Source organism: Typopeltis vanoorti, chromosome 12, assembly GCF_054136105.1.
Source record: "Typopeltis vanoorti isolate ZY-2024b chromosome 12, IOZ_Tvanoo_1.0, whole genome shotgun sequence".
NCBI classification, from domain to species: Eukaryota; Metazoa; Arthropoda; class Arachnida; order Uropygi; family Thelyphonidae; genus Typopeltis; species Typopeltis vanoorti.
This window is the reverse complement of record NC_143560.1, coordinates 79,297,498-79,315,785: the sequence shown is the minus strand read 5'-3', so window position 1 is coordinate 79,315,785 and position 18,288 is coordinate 79,297,498. Positions and strand designations below refer to the sequence as shown.

The 18,288-nt window shown below is 34.4% G+C and overlaps 1 protein-coding gene across 3 annotated transcripts in view; it reads left to right on the top strand.

Annotated features, from left to right (window-relative positions):
* Not1 (CCR4-NOT transcription complex subunit 1) overlaps positions 1 to 18,288 on the top strand; it is a 568,860-nt gene that overhangs the window by 307,436 nt on the left and 243,136 nt on the right. For all 3 annotated transcript variants that reach the window (XM_090401629.1, XM_090401630.1, XM_090401628.1), the window contains exons 27-29: positions 2,156 to 2,266; positions 10,449 to 10,583; positions 14,643 to 15,008. In XM_090401629.1, coding sequence (XP_090257755.1) covers positions 2,156 to 2,266; positions 10,449 to 10,583; positions 14,643 to 15,008 — 612 coding nt within the window. The remainder of the gene's footprint in view (positions 1 to 2,155; positions 2,267 to 10,448; positions 10,584 to 14,642; positions 15,009 to 18,288) is intronic.

Here is an 18,288-nt window from a genome sequence, read left to right as displayed (position 1 = left end):
AAGAAGGCTGGAAGAGTTTGAATCAATTGCAAACTGCATTACTTCACTGATGCAATGAAGGGCCTGTTCATGTGTACGAATTATGGTTGAAATATCCTGTTCTACGACTGCTTCTTCCTCATCCTCCACATCTTCGTTTTGTGTATTTCTTACTGCTAGTAGAACTGTAGCAGATCCAAAGCTGTAATGTGTGGCTAGATGGTCATCACTCCGAACAAAGTTCTCTGTATCACAGGAAAGTTCTTTTCCTCGGAAGAGTTTGGATATTGCAGCAATGTTTTCACTCGCCTCCTCCAAATTATCTGCCACATCACATTCCCCAAACCCAGCTTTAGCAAAACACTTTTTTACTGTTTCTGCTTTAATTTTCTTCACTACTAACCTTATCCAATTCATAGCATCCAGAACCGATGCAGATCTTGCTAATGCGTAAGAGCTATCAGCTTCTTCTACATTTGAAATCAAAGATTGCATCAGAAATTGTCTGTAGTGCGATTTGAATGTGTAAATATTCAAATGTAATAGAGTATTAATACAGTACTTTAATAGTGTTATTATTACTATTATTTTAATAACATAGGTCTACAAGTATCACCTACTTACAAGATCCATGATTTTAATGGATTTTAATTTTTTTTTTTTCAATTTTGTATGATGCAGAAACTTATCCGATGTGGAAAATATATTCGGTCCCTTTCGATTCCACTTTGAACACGTTTTACTGTATTATACTTCTGTATATGGCTTTAGCATCCCATTGCATTATAGGATAATAAGGCAATTGATGTGAAGTCATTAGCCTCTATATACAAGTTAGCCCAGCAGTGAAGTGACTTCATGTGCTAAACTTTGTTTGCTTACATAGGATTACTAGGATAAAGGATGAAACCAAGAATATAATTTCTTGGCATCTTTAATTTATTTTATATCATAATTATAACTGGAGACTGTCCCTGGTTTTGAATCCCTTGATTTAAACCAGGGCTGTCCAACCTTTGGTAATCCGAGGGCCTCATTTAAAAAAAAAAAAAAAAAGATTTACCCGAGGGCCACATCATAATGCATATCTAGTAATTTGGTGAGCAGCAGCAACACAACCTCGATAGCTGAACAAAGGAACAGCACTAATCACGCGCTCATGTTCCCCTTGAGTGGCCAGAGCATGCGCGTTGGAACAAAACAGTATAAGAATGCTTCTTTGACACATCTAATATTTGAAAAACATGTGGGTATATAGTGATGTAAACACACCACATAAAATTAACAACATTGCGATTATCGATTGGTTGATAGAATTAAAATATCTAATATGCATTCAATTCAAATTATTTTATTTTTTTCACTCGTGAAAATCAAAACCCACAGGCGGGCCACACAAAATTGCACCGTGGGCTGCATGTAGTTTTGGACAGCCCTGGTTTAAACTAAATATAAAGAACCTATGCCAGTTTAAAATGTTCAGATAATTTAAATGGTCTTAATGTTTTTTTTTTTTTTTTTACTCACTGCATAGTCTAAATACTATTATTAAACTATCCATTTCTTTGGGTGGGGATGAACTTTCCTATGTTATTTGCAATGAGATATCTATTTAAACATGAATGATTAAAACATCTAGTTAGGCCACTTTCAATATGTCCATGTCTTCTTCCAGTAAAACAACAAATATTATTCAAATTGTTAATGATGCTACTTCTACCTGATATTTCTAATTGCTACTGTTAAAATACTCTAGCTGATAATACATTGTTGACTTAAACTTACATGAACCTTCACCTGCACAGCATTTTCTTAATGATTTGTTGCATATGCTTTTCATATTACTTTCATCTCTTTAGCAATCTGAAAAAATCTCTTTACACAGGGGCTTGGTATATAGTTTGTACTTAGTGTACAAAGTACAGACAATGTACAAATCATCTATGATGGTTTCCACAGATACCAAGAATTGCTGACTTTAATAGTGCATTTTTTTTTCAAGAACACAATTCCATTGTATTGTCATGTCTGTGGTATAGAAGTATTTTAATTTATCTTTCATTTGAGGATTATAAAGAAATAAATTTTAAACTGTTACTCCAAATTGAGATATTGATTCTTAAAGTTGCAGCTCATTTTATATAGAATAATATGATTTTAAAAATGTGCTTTGCAGGATATAGATAAAAAAGCTCTTCTGATTGAAGCTTACCATAAAACTCAGCAGGAATTGCTTTATGTGGTACCATTTATTGCCAAAGTTATAGAGTCCTGTGCAAAAAGTAAAGTAAGTTGACCTGCTATTACAATCTGTAAAATGATAATTTTTTGTATGTTTTTTTAGTTTCTTTGTTATAATAACCAGATGCTGAGCATTGAAAGATTTCTCTGTCTGTTGAACTTGTTTGAAACTAAGAACCTCTTAATAAAAATAAATGCAACTTGGTTCGTCAAAAAATTTTATATACTATTTATACAGTCAACTTGAACACAATAGACCAAGTGAGTAGTGTTATGAGTTTGATGTAGTAATTTTCCTTTAAAATAGCATCCTTGCAGAAGTTATTATATTGAGGTTATAGTGACAGTTCTCTTCCTGTTTAAAAGAATTTTACTGCAATTTCAGGTAAATTGTATCAGGAAACAATTACTGTAAGCTGTATAGAAAGTACAACCACCTACAAGTGGTATCAAATGATAACGCAGATAATATATTTAAAGCAATAACTAGTGTCATTCATCAAGCAGCCTCCCAAACATTTCTTCAATCAAACACAAAAAGTGTAGATGAAGACTGGGTAAAAGAAACAAACTCAATGATTGACAAGTGCAATAAAATAAAATGCAAAGTAAAAACCCAAGATTCCCTTCAATATAAAAATGAACTAAAGCAATCAAACACAGAGGTATATGAAGATCTCTCAAAAGATAAAGAAACCTACATCCAGAACTTGTCAAGAGCTAGAAAACTCAAAAATTGCACAAAACAAGAGAAATTTACAAAATGGCAAAGTCTCTGAGCACAGTAGAAAGAAAACCCAGAGTATTGAGAATCAAGAAAAAAACATGGAACCTCGTTTGAAAACAAGACCGAAGAACTTGATGAATGGAAGGCACGCTTCCAAACTCTTCTAAACATGCCAACCCCAAACATTGATTTCATCTTGGAAACTATAATGCTGGAAATTCATAGCATCAACTGCGACGATTTCACCATGCAGTTCACAATGGTCCTTGAACAACAAAAAACAGGAAAGTCACCAGGAAAAGATGGCATCTCAGTTGAGGCATTAAAACACTCTACAGAATCAAAGAACAACTTCTACATATATATAACTTTGCACTTTCCTCTGGGAAAGTTCCTGAACAGTGGAAAGAGGGTCTAATAATACCAGTTCCAAAAAATGGGTAACCTGAACAAACCTGAAAACTACAGAGGAATCACACTCCTCTCTACTCTACTAAAAATCTACAATAGAATGATATTAAATAGAATTGTACCATATATAACTCCTTTACTTCGTACAAACCAAGCTGGATTCCTCAAAAAACGTCATACTCTAGAACACATTCACTGCATCAGAAGACTAATAGAGGTTCAAAGGAAAGAATCTACCATTGCTTTTGAACTTTATTGACTTTACTGAAGCAATAGACAGTTTTCCCATCACCACAGGAGTCCAACAGGGAGATGCTTTGGCCCTATATCTCTTTTTTGTCAAGACTCCAATATTGTTAGATCTTACATTTTGATCTTATTAAATACTACTACCTGCATCAATCCATTTAAATTACGATACAGAGGTTGTCCTCTGTATCGTATTCGTAGCATCAGATACCTGTTTTTCTTCTCCATGTTTAGTTTCTTTATGTTATCTTAATTTTATAATACTATACTATACATTTAACATGCCAATGAATAAGGGATAGCTACCTAGTAACATGTCGGAACCTCTCTGGCCCTGATAATAGCTGCCACACAATGAGGCAAGAACTCCACAAGCTCGCAAAAATGTTTCACAGGTATGGCGACCCATGCATCCTCCAGAGTTGTCCAAAATTCACTTAAGTTCGGCAGTGATGACATGGCCCAAAACGCTCTGTTCAATGATATCCCAAAGACTTCTGATGATATTTAAATCAGGGCTTCTAGTTGGCCACTTCATTATTTCAAATTCAACAAAATGCCCTGGAACAAAGCAGAACCTGCTTGGACCTATGAGATGAACAGTTGTCTTACTGGTAGAAGCTATCTCCATTGGAATGCATGATGGACATAAATGTTTGTAAATGGTTGGCCATGAGTTTCACATAAGTAGAAAAAGCCATTAAAGGCTTGAAATGTGGAAAGGCAGCAGGAGTAGATGATATTCGACCAGAAATGCTGAAGTATGGTAGTATAAAAATCATGCAGTGGCTGCACTGCATAATTCGGAAGGCCTGGACAGAGGGGCAAATTCCTGATGATTGGAGTAGAACTCTCATAGTACCCATATATAAAAAGAGAAATAAAACTGAATGTGAGAATTACAGAGGTATTTCCGTACTGAGTACGGAAATACCTCTGTAAGTCAAGAAATGGTTGAGAAGAATTGTGGGAAAAAAGCTTGGTGAAGAAAAAGCTGGATTCAGGCCAAATAGAGGCTGTCAGGATCAGATCTTCACTTTACGACAAATAGGGGAGAAATCTTGAGAATATAACAAAGATCTGTATTTAAATTTTGTCGATCTGGAAAAGGCATATGACAAGGTGCCAAGAGAGAAGCTATTCAATACACTACAGTTATATGGTGTCAATGGGGCATTGTATCATGCAATACTTAGTCTGTATTTGAGTTGTAAGTCAGCAGTTAGAATAGAAGGAAGTACAGGAAGATGGTTTAATGTTAAATCTGGTGTGAGACAAGGATGTACATTATCCCCTCTGTTATTCATTATCTATATGGATCGCATTATGAAGGAAAGTGGAATTAAACATCAAAATTGGAGATGTTAATGTCAGCTCTTTGCTTTATGCGATGTTACACTTCTAAATAAATCTGCTACAAGTCTGCAAGATTCCCTGACTAAATTGAATAACTGTTGTAATAGATATGGTATGAAGGTCAGCAATAAAAAGACAATGACAATGAAATTAGGCAGAATCATTGAAAATGTCAACTGCGTTGTGAACAGAAAACCTGTGGAACAAGTAAAACATTTCAGCTACTTAGGCACGATTTTTACTGAAGATGGTAAATTAAATTTGGAAATAGACAACAGAATTAACAAAGCTGGTATGGTAGGAAGTCAATTGAATAAATTCATATGGAATAAGGGTAAATTAGTCAGAACACTAAATTAACTATATGCAAGACAGTGTTCAAACCAATTTTAACTTATGGATCTGAGAGCTGGGTCAGAAGTAAAACACTTGACCAAAGACTAGAGACCGCAGATATGAGAGTCCTGAGAAAGATTAGAGGCGTGAACAGATGGCATCAATGGCAATATCATATTAAAAAGGAGGATATTAGGAAAGAGCTTGATATTGTCAGCATCCAGGAATGTGTTAGCAGAGCTAATCTCAGATGGACAAGGAAAAATTAGCAAAACAAGTGTTCTCTGCTAGGTTGGCAGGAAAACGACCCAGAGGAAGACCAAGATGTAGGTGGATTGATACGGTACAATGTGCCTTAGACGATAGAAATATAAGATCTGATAATGTTGGAGTCTTGACAAGTAATAGACTGATTTGGAGGAAAATTGTAGATAGGAAGTTAGTAATGATGTAAATTTTTCATGTAATACTATCATATCCTGTACACCCCCCCTTGAGGGTACATGGCAGGAATTTGATGATGATGATGCTACATGTACCAAAGGTCCCAAAGACATCCAAGTGAAGACAGACCCGGGTTTCCCAGTTTGTGTTCCGTGATGTCAGCGACCAAGCTGTGTATTTTTAAACATGGAAGTAATTCGGGAAAGGGAATACTGCTGTTTATGACTGGTCATAAAAATTGCCTGCAAGCCGATTTCAACAATTTCAACAATATCCTCTGTTCTCAAAACTGAACGGAATAACATCTGTGTTGCAAATGGCAGTGACAATCAGCAAAGAAGTATAAAGAAAATTTTTCCACTGAAATTGAAGATCACGGTAGTCTGTATCCAGTTCTCAAATCTAGTAATACTGAATACTGTCTTCCCAAGTTCGTATTGTAGGGTGAAAGTGCTTGTTTCGAAACCGCAGTGCCATGCTTTTTTAAAAGTAATAGGCCTACAGATTTAAATTTTAATATGAATAAGAGACAAGGAACTTTGTCTAATTTTGGTGTTAAGAAATCTCTTATTCAAGGTGTTTGTGACGCAAGATAGTGATTCATCCACCTCCAGCCTACATAGCGATCTTCAGGATGTACAAAAGGAGTTGAAAACTCCCAGCACACAGGAGAAAAAGTCTGCATTCACTCGTAATTACTTATAATAATATTATAAATTTTTGGTGATCAGAATGGGATACATCAATGAAAATCAGTACAAATTAATTTGATGATGTTGGCCTGAGGAAACCTCAATATGCTACAAGATTTCATTAGTCCAGTGATTGATGACTGATTTAAATGTAATTTTATATTGGTCATTATGTCACACCATATACATAAGTGTACTAATACTCTTTATGATTACGCCATAATTAATTATTAATATTGTAATGTGTCAATTAATAATTATTAATTAATTAATTAATAATACATTACAAAATAACCAAGGTGTTCCATGTAAATTTCAGAGTTTGTGAAGTGTTCTGTCATAGGAAAAATCTGGAAAATGCTGCTCTAGACCATCATTGAGTCACCACGAGCTTGAACAATTCTGACCTGACATGCAGGATCCATGTCTTCATGGAGTTGGTGCCATATCATCAACCTCCCATCGGTGCTATAAAGTTTAAATCACGATTCATCACTCCAGGCTACATGTTTGCCACTTTTCAGTTGTCCAGTTTTGATGTTCCTTATCCCAGGCAAGGCATTCACCCCAGTGTCATGCCATTAGAAGTGGGATTCTCATAGGTCTGCGATTCCTGCAGCTGAGGCAGTGAAGTGAACATTGCACAGTCCTTGTACTGACTTTCTGGCTGGAACCCTTGTTCAGATGGGTGGTGATTTGAGATATTGTCTGGCCCCTATTAGTCTATGCAATTAGAGTCAGATGCAAATCCCATGATCATTCAAGGCTGGTTTCCTTTTTCAGTTTGTTTGAGTGCTTGATTTTTGCTGGAATTTTCATATTCCAGGAACACTCTTGAAACCATCATGCAAGAAAATTCAAGTTCATTGACAATTTTGGAGATTGAGTGACCTATCTATTGGATACCCCCAAAATCTGCCCTCTGTTTAATCCATCTAAATCCCGCATCTTTCATATTATGCTTCTCATGACGAATGCTTGGGGAAGCCTATGCCGACAGCTAAGTGTATCCACAGTTTCGGCCATGCAAGCATGGAAATGCAGGAGTTGCATTTCCATGCAACTCCTGCATGGAGTTCCATGCAACTCCTGCATGGAGTTCCATGCATGGAGTTGCATGGAAATGCAACTCCATGCAGGAGTATAGAATTTGCGTAGCATCTTCTATCCCTAACTTAATGTCACTTCAGTGTATATCACACCCCAGTAAGAAAAGTGACTCAAGTCGTATGAAATTTTTTAGGAGAGAGGAAAGTTCTTGGCTCATTTTAGAATATGATTTGAGAGCGCGACACTTGCGAGAAGTATTTGAATTCAACTTGTGTCGGTTTTCCTGATTGAAGACCTACATATTTAGAACATAATTCACACATAAAACGAAATTTGTAAATTTTCAACTTCTGTTCACTTGTCTTGTTGGGTTGCGAGTCATTATTCCCTTAATTTTCCTCAAAACTTTAATATCTATGCTCTCTGTAGTCTTTCATCAGTTGCATTTCTAATCCAGCTTTCAAATCTATTAGTTAAAATTGATTTGAATTTTGTTTTGTATAATACTAGTTTTCTGTTTAGCTAGTTTCTCTCTTATTTCACATAAATTTATTCAGTTGACTCCTCACCATACTAGATTTGCTTATGCTGTTATCTATTTTCATATTTAATTTTCAGTCATCACTAATAATGGCACTAAAATATCTGAAATATTTACTTATTTTCTAGGTTCTCCATTAATAATGCAGTTGATGTTTATCATGTGTTCCTCCTGTTTTCCTGTTTTTATTGATTGCTGATTTCCATGCTAAATTTTTTACAGCCATTATCTTTAGATCTTTTGTCCATTACAATTTGAATTGTTTCACTTTGTCGTTGTAAACTGTATAGTGTTTTGCTCTAAGATACTGGTTTGAAATGCCTCAAAATATAAGGCAGTTAATAAACATTCTTTTATAATTTAGTTGTGTGTTGTTGTGATGCCACTGAAATAAGTTATGAATACTATATATAATAGTAAAAACTAAGGCAATAAAGAAAGTTTATTCATTTATTTTCATCAGCCTAATAGTCTTCTATATAATCTGGTTCTTCATGATGATTAGGGTAATGCCTCACTGGCATGAAGAAGAAATTTAGACTTTAGCTATCCCAGTAATTAGATGTCAAATAGAATGTTTTTTTTCCTTCTTGTAGAGAATTTTATTATTGAAAACATCTTTATATTAGAATTTTTTTTTTTTTAATGTAGCAGCAGGTATTAGTTACTATTTTATTATTTTAAAATCATCAGCATCATAATAATTAACAGCAGCATAAAGAACATATGCTTGTCACAAAATGTAAAACTCAGTGCATAGACAGAGACAAAGCAGCCTGGCTCTTATGTGAGTTGCCCTGAATCAATGCACACATCTAAATACATGAAGCTTCTTTATTGCAATACAGTTGTCTAACATATTATCCTTTATTGATCACAAAATAAAGAATAATAACTTAGATTAGGAAGTGGTGTATATTCCATATACATTGTTTATTCAAAATTAAATAAATCAAGAAATGACTATTAGTATTGATGCTCAACAAATGTGACAAGAAACCTTGATCTACTCACAGAGATTATCTGTTATAACTCTTACCTTCTTATTGTGCTATCTTCTATCGAAGGTCAGCGACCATCTTGGCGAACAAACTGCGCTCTTGTGCTAATCTGAGCAGTTGTGCACTGCTCTTTCCTGTCCACATCTTGATGTTGTCAAACCATGATATTCTTTTTCTTCCTCTAGTTCCTTTGCCATCAATTCTTCCTACCAAAATAGTTTGTAGAAGTTGGTATTTGCTGTTTCTCATGATGTGGCCAAGATATGATGTTTTTCGTTTCTTGATTATTTGTACAAGATGTTTAGCTTTGTCAATGGATTTTAAGACATCTTCATTGGTAATTTTTTCTGTCCATGATATCTTTAGCATTCTTCTGTATAGCCACATCTCAAAGGCTTCGATTTTCTTGATGGTTGGTGCCTTCAATGTCATGTTTCAACTCCATAGAGCAGAATAGACCACATGTAGCATTTCAGCATTTGGCATCTGACTTCCATGTTTAGGTCTTTATTGCAGAATAGGGTTCTCATTTTCATGAAGGACTGCCGTGCAACTTCAATCCTTGTCTTTATATTTATTTCTGGATCCCACCGTTCATTAAGCCAGCAACCAAGATATTTATATCTTGACACTTGATCGATATTTTTCCCATTGAGTGTCAGTTTCATTGATGAGGCTGAATGTTTGCTGATGATCATGTATTTTGTCTTGTTGATGTTTATATTTATTCCCATTCTTTGGCTTTCTATGTATACTCTGTCAATGAGTTTTGGAGATCCATAATGTTATCTGCAATTATCACGGTGTCATCTGCATATCGTAGGTTGTTAACAGTCTTTCCATTTATTGTGATTCCCTCTGGACATTCTTCCAATGCTTTTTTAAAGATTACCTCTACGTATATGTTGAACAGGAGTGGTGAGAGCACACATCCTTGTCTCACTCCTCTTTTGATGTTAATATCACTGGTGGTAATATTGTCTAATTGAACGGTAGCTGACTGATTCCAATACAGATTTGTTATTAGTCTTATGTCTTGTTCGTCTAGCCTTATTTGTTGAAGGACTTCTATTAAGTTAGTATGTCTGACTTTGTCGAATGCTTTTTCAAAATCTATGAAACACATAAAGACAGATTTCTGTTTTTATGTGTTTCATATAAATAGAAATATTATATTATTATATTCTAATATAATAAAAATTATTATATAAAATATAACCATTCATATCCAAAATAATTTCATGTTGCAAAACTACTGATTCATGTTTGTGTCATGAGATTCTTCCTAGAGATAAGCATGTTTCCAACATATATTACTCTTGTCGAACAATATTCCATTTTGAGTAGGTTTATGTATTATAATTACTTCAAATAGATAATATTTATGTAATATGATCCAAAAAATATTATTCTGTATTCAGGTGTTCAAGCCCCCAAATCCATGGACTATGGGAATCATGAATCTGCTTGCCGAGCTTCATCAAGAGCCAGATCTTAAACTGAACTTGAAATTTGAAATTGAAGTGTTGTGCAAAACATTAAATATTGATATCAATGTGAGTAATGGAAGCTTTTAATATATATGCAATAATTTCTAAACGGAAGTCTTATCTTATTTAAATAGTAATAGATTTATTCTAAATTAATTTATATGCTATGTTTATAAAGTCTGTGTGTGTGTGTGTGTGTGGATATTGAAACTTAAGGATATGCTATGGGTATGCAATAAGCATCCAAAGCCAGGCCAGTGAAGTTATAACTATTTTTATGGCATTTGTTTATAAGAGCAGTCTTTCAGTTATCCAAAACAAACCTATCATTTTATCATGTTCATAATGGTGTTCTTATCCTTATTTTATTGTAACTTGGTATGAATCTCCTGTCTACTTTCATTGGCTGACATGTAACAAATACATTAACAACATGATAGTGTGATAAAGTCTGTTTGGTGGTAAGCATTTTGTAGATATGTTCGTGATGATCATTTCACTGATACACAAATACAACAACTCAAATAAATTGACACAGTGCATACAAAAAAAAAAAAAAAACAATAGAAAAAAGCTCAGTGTCACATTTTTGTTTACCAGTGTATTGACTATATAGTTTGTAGATGAAAAGTTGAAATCTACAAAGAGCTGTTTGGATTGGCCACCAGAGTGGCCATTCCTGATGGCTACTCCTTGTAGTTATCCTGATCCAGATATCATGCACTTCACTAGCTGCATAAAAATTCACTTCACGTTAGGATTAGAGGAAAAATAATACCATTCCTTTATTTCAATGTCTAGATAAAAACAAGCTCGGCAGGACTTTTTACCCTGGCATACAATATCCTACAAAAAAATTCATAGGTATATGCATGAATTAATTTATTGAAATAAATTAATAAAATTCCTGTTAACTTTTTCATAGTATTGATTTATAAAACTACACAAGAACAAAATTGGTATGAAAATTTATTAAGCTATTGATATTTCCCTAGATTTCAAACTCCTAGAGTACAAAATTGCTTATCACAGAACACTGCGATCAAGTAATTGTAGAAACAGTTCATGTAATGGGGGTGGAGGAAAAGAAGGCTATCCTTTTGTTACATCTTCTAGGCAACCATACTGCTCTAGCAGATACCATACATCCTGTCTTGGCATCTTCTAGGACCAGATGTATGGCTGAAGATGGCTAAAAGAATGATCTTCCATATTTTGGGTAAATTAGGCAGCAGCTGTTGTTCGAGATTAGGCAGAGTGCTTTATTTCTGATCCCGACCCCCAAAAATAGTCTCACAGACTTATTACAACTTCTGTGCAATATAATTTTCTATTTGATGCTATGTAAAAGTATTCAGGGTGAGATCTCCTTATTCTGAATTGCCATAATGATATATGTATTTCTTATGTTCTTCTCGGCAGCATTAACAGCATCAACATCCAGCCCTTTCTGGATGTGTACCAGAGTTTATGGTACACATCCAGAAGAAGAATGGATATTGGGAAGATTATGTATCACTTTAGCTATCTTTTATAAGAAATAGGAATATATGGAGATAATGGTTCTGTAATCTTTGTATATAATTGTGTGTGTGGGTTGTAGGTTGTAGTTGTTTATTAAAAATAAATAAAAGTGTGACATAATTGTTCTGTGCTATGTGCTTCTTACACTAGAATATTATTTATAGCATAATTTTATCAACATAATGATATTTTTGTGCATCTTTTATTCACTTTTAATTAACTAAACTGACAAATATTTTCCATAAACAAAATCATGTAAAGAAATTTAAATGTGTGTACATCTGTTTTATCACCAGTTGGTGACAGTGTTGCCAACAGATCATATTCTACGCTGTGCTGACCTGGAAAGTAGCATAGGTTACATGTTGAATTACAATGCTGAAAATTATATCAAACTCAGGAGAATATGAAGTTTGTTCCATGATATATGACTTACTGAATGGGTAGGTAATTAGCAAGCAGTGCATAGGAAACTTTTTAAAAATAAAAAAAAATTAAATGATGCAATACACAAAAGAGTTCGAAGAACAAATAGGATGGGAGTGAAATGGATGTATGACCTTATTGATGCACATTAAAGTCAAGTTGGTGTATGAAAAGAAATTATACAGGCTAAAGATATCCCAGAAATATTTATATTTTATCATTATACTGCAAATAAAAGAATGAATGTGGAAGAATAACTTTACTGAATGAATGCAGACAGCCTTGTATAAAAAATGAATGCAATTACTCAAATAATGACACTTCACTAAGATCTATCAATCTGGTGTATGCAATGCAGTGCACAGTGCTACCACTGCATTGGATGTAGAGATAGTGGTGTGTGTGTGAGAGAGAGAGAGAGAAGGAGGTTCTAGAGCTGATGCATAACCTGGATAAGAATTCATCTGTAGGGTTGAGATATCAGTACATATACTAAGGAGGTGTTCAGCCAAATTGGCTAGGCCTTTGACATGTTTGCATAACTCTTGACTCCCAGTTCAGGAAAGATCCCACAGGAGTGGAAAAAAATGCATGATAGTTCTGTTATACAAGGGTGGTGCAAAGACTGATGTGGCTAACTATCAATCTATCAGTATCTCTGAAATGATTGTAAAGATTTTAGAGCAGTTGGTAAAAATTCACATATAAATGGATGGTTGATGAAGCTAGGGGGACTTAGAGTTAGAATGGACAGAAATTTGAAGTTCAAGATCATGTAGAAAAAATTGCAAATATAACTTAGAGGACAATTGCAATGTTGAAATGCACATTGACTTGTATGAATAAGAAAGCCATTTTGCCTCCTTACAGGGTCTTGATATGATTGCACAGATTTTGTTTCCCTGGCTTTTGAGGGATAGAGAAGCTGTGGAGTGGCTACAAAGATAATATCAGGATTATGGAATGTGTAGATTATGATGACAGATAGGAAGTATGCAGACAGGAAAAAGAGAGAGTATGATAGACCTACAAACATTTTGAAAGAATGTTATAGGATATCAGTTTGTGAAATTTTTCATTATATGAAGGCAGGGAAAGGATTGGGAGACATCCATGGAAGTTGAGTTTGTGTGTGTGCATGGTAAAGAAAGGGGTGCAGTAGATCTTTCTCTTACTGTGCAGTAAGTGGAACAGTTTACCTGCTGAAGTGGTGAGTGCATCTAGTGTGAACATGTTTTAAGAGAATATATGACCTACCTCTGAGCCCTTGACTTCCTGGAGGTCTCTGATGATTAGAATAAATTTATTTTAAATCATATAATTTGAATTGATTCAAAGTGATTTTATTAATTTTGATTTCATCGATACTCTTTTCAGAAGATCATGAGATTGTTCGAGTAATTTCATTCTCCACATTCATAGAGAATGAAATTGCTTGAACAATCTCATCATCTTCTGACACAAGAATACCATCTGCATTCAGTAAAGTTATTCTTTCTGATTGCCTTTAGCCTGCACAGAATTTAATTCTGTCCTGTGCTTTATATGTTTCATAACTCCTCTCACTCTTATTATCATGAGATTTCTTCCACATCATCTTCTGGATCTTTTGCTTAATAAGGTTGCACATTCTATTTGTTCTTCAAACTCTATGGGCACATTCAGATACAACTCCATTTAATCATATTTTCACCTTTTATGCTTTGGAAAGATCCTGTTTATATATATATTTTTTTTTATTTTATTTTTTTAAATCAGTAAATTTGGTTAAATTTCTAGAAAGTTGTTATGCTATTTTTATAACAGCATAAATCATACTTGACAAACATGTAATACTTAACATCAGATCAATGGATTGTTGTATATGTTTGCCTTTCCTGCTGACATACTCATTCTTGCATGTTTGTTTGCTTCACTTTAATAAATTGCACCTATTAGAAAGACTTTCTTGTACTATTTTTAAATTATAATTTGACATTGGGAAAGAATTTTGGAGGAACTAGGAAACAACTTACAAGTAAACAGTTGCTAATCCAGAGAGCTGAATGGCTTCACTAGCTCTTAGTTTAAAGAAGTTGTATTTACCTAATTCATTCTAAAAATGTATATTATTTTAAAATACTGTGTATAATTTCAGAAATATGCTCTTATTATTTCATCATATTTTTAATTTAGGAATTAAAACCAGGAGTTGTATTGAATGATCCAGAACGGCTTGCACGCATAGAGCCTCAGCTTTCTCCTTTACCTAAGCAAAAAGAACAGGTTGCACCTATTGTCCAAACTCCTCAACCTCCAACTTCAAGTGCAGTTGTAACTACTGTTCACAATCCTGTTGTCCTTCCTCCAATTGTTGCACAGCCAGAAGAAACTCTAAGCAATGTTGTAGTAGGTGTTGTTACAGGCAGTAGTACACCAACACCACCTGAAGGATCATCTACAACCCCTGTCCCATCTACTGTATCAGTACCTCACTTTGCATATCATGAAATTATAATGTCTTTTAGTGCTCTTGCTCAGCATTTACAAATCAATAATCAGGTAGGTTGTCATGTAGTTTAAATAATCTTTTTTTTTTTTTTTAATCAATGTGAAATTAGCTAAGTTTCCCCTCCTGGAAATGGTGTAAAATTTTTACACCTTTAGTGTAAAATAAACATATTGGCCAGAGAAGGAAGAGAGAGAGAGAGAGAGACACACACACACACACACACACACACACACACACACACACACACACACACACACAATACAGTTGCTCCATGGCCCTTCTTGTTTTGGTGTAATTCAAAACAGCTCCACCAGTTCACTTTGTTCTGGTGGGAGTGGGGGGGGGGTTCTACAGATGTTCAGAAGCTTTTGTTAACTAAGTCGTTAGATCTTCTAGACAAAAGATATGTAAACAATGACAGTAACTACATGAACAATATGAATTATAGCAATATCTTTTGTAATTTGCATTTGATTCGTATTTGAACTAAGAACATAATTATGTTACTTTTTTTAGCAATAACACTTTGTAATTCTTTAAAAATGAATTGAGTAAATAGGAGTCATTTCATTCAACGGTGCACTGTATATTCATGATTGTTGTAGTATTTTGTCACTCATGTTAGAAGATGGCTGTATATATATATATATATATATACACACACACACACACACACACACACACAATGGGCTGAAACAGGCCACCCCTAATAAAATTTTAAGACAGAAAAAAGGTCCCATAGTTGAGGGTGTAAGGTTACAGAAGATTAATATAACATGCTTTTTCGCATGTTATATTAATCAGGCTTTTCTAGTTTCTACGGCTTAATCCATCTCATTATCGTTAATAAATAGAATATTACATCTTAAGACTAATTTCTGAGCATTAGCTGTGTATATATATATATATCACTATTGTAGATGTATACAAAACGATTATAATTTGTGCAATTTTTTACTTGATCCTGGGAGGTTCCCATAGCCCCCTCCCCGAAAGCTTGGAGACAAATAATTACATCAATAAATTTTTATAATTACAAAATTCTAAATTGATGTGATTAACTAATTACATCAATAAACGTCTTTTAGCATTTTAATGTAATTATTTGTCGATATAAACTATAAATACATATTTTCATTTTACATCAATTTTAATGATCTTTAATTCTTGGGAAGTATTCGGAATTAATACAGTTTTTAGCACAATTTCATATATAAAAAATCGACCAGCATATTTTATTAAAAATCAACTAATTAATTAATCCCAAAAATTGAATTATTTCAGTTTAAAAGCAAAAAAAAAAAAAATCATGAAAATCCGTGCAGTTAGCCTAGTGGCTGTGCACTTCGCAACCATATGCCTGTGGAAAGAGTGTCTTAGGTTTGATTCCTGTTGGTCACGTGAGGAGCTAAAGGATCTTCCTCAGCCATAGCCAAGTTAGCCGTCTTGGGTGTCGACAGTAGGGTTTTTTCCCCAGTTTATTCTGGGGTTTTTCATCCTACAAAGCAGGCAAACTGGCCTTGAGAGCTTAACATTACGGACATGGGATACACCGGGGCGTAGGGCTTGACCACCTTATCCTGTGAACGGTTTGAGGTCCGATGATTAACTAACCCTCGACACCGTAAGGTAAAAGAGGGGTAAAGGAAGATGAGAATGAGATAAAACTAACAAATAAAATAATATTAAATTACATACACTTACTTAAAAATGTATTTTTCTGTTTAAATTTATTTCACTATAAATTTACAATTCATACTTCACTCAGTGATTCACTAGACACAGAGGGCAAACGAACACTAGTCTCTGTTCGCAACAGTAATGAAAATTTTTTTCACAAATCAGAAAAAGATGAAGCAAACACAGGAACACGTGCTTTTTGCTGCAATAAAACACTTGTTCTGTGGCTACCCTGCCGTGGTCCGAAACAGGCCAACCCGTAATAAAATTTTAAAACAGAAAAAAAATTTCCCCTGGTTGAGGGTGTAGGTTACATATCTCAATCACTTTTACGATTATTCCCGTTGCCCCCCCCCCCCTCTCTCTCTCTCTCTCTCTCTCTCTCTCTCTGCGGACGCCCATGACCGTGTGATTGCATTTTTATCGATGTATGAAAGTTTTGAGAGTGCACGAGTGCTCATCTTAATTGGTCCAATGCAATTAATTGCAGGATAACTTTGAATACTTATCCAGTTGGTATATTTGAAATACTCAAAGATGAAAATATGTGAACCATCATTTATAAGACATGTGAGAATAGGAAATGAAAGGAAAGAATAAGTGAGTAGAAATACTTCATTAATGCTAAATGAATTATTAATAATTAACATTTGTGATGTGTGTGTGTCCTATAAGTTGCTGGGTAGAGCAAATAGCACGAGCCTATAACGTCTAGAATAAGTGAATTTATGATGGCATAATTAAAAAAAAAAAAAAAAAAACTTACAAGAAGACAGAGACTATGGTCGGAATTAATATGGTTTGATGGAGCAGCAAATCATTTCCTAAAATTTGTTGCCCGTGTTATGTGTATTTCTCTGGTTTGTGTATATTTTGCTCTGTTTTCCAAGAATTTTCTTTTGTTTACTGAGACTTTGTGTACGTAACATCCGATCATTATCAGAATTATCCACACTTTCGGGAATCCTACATTCATTAGTTTTTTTTTTTATTATGTTAGTATCAGCAATTCGTCTGTTTTATCAATCTCACATATGCTGGTATTTTTTTGTAGATCAACAACATCTTGTAATACACAGAATATTCATTTTTATTCAGGAATAGATATTTTTACCATCTGTTGTTTCTGAAGAATACAATAAGAACGTCTCTATACCGTTAAAAAACTTTGCAACCTCAACAGATGCTATACTGCATATCAGGAGAAACATTTTTTTCTCCTAACATCCACTTTTAAATTTTCAGTTCCAGAAAACGTGTAACAGCTGTTTGTAATAGAGCCATTGGATACAGAAAAGAGCTCAACTCATGACAAGTGAACGCGTTCAATTGGATTGGTTGACACAATAACCAATCACAGGTGCTGGGTGAGCTTGCATTTTGAGCTCACCCAGCCTCGCCTTCTCAGCTGTTTAAAAATACTAGAAGTTAAGAATTTGACCCATTGTGCCCGCTACATCTTTTCAAAGATGTAGCAAAGTTGTATGCATTTTGAAAGCACGCCCGGGCTATTAATGCGAATGTGATGAAATGTTTATGCGTCGAAAAGTGCCCTCTTCATGAAGCACGAATGCTTCATTATCCTCGTGAAGAGGGCAATGAAGCACTAGTATATTGTGTTTAATTTTAGGAATCGCGCAAAGTCTGCAA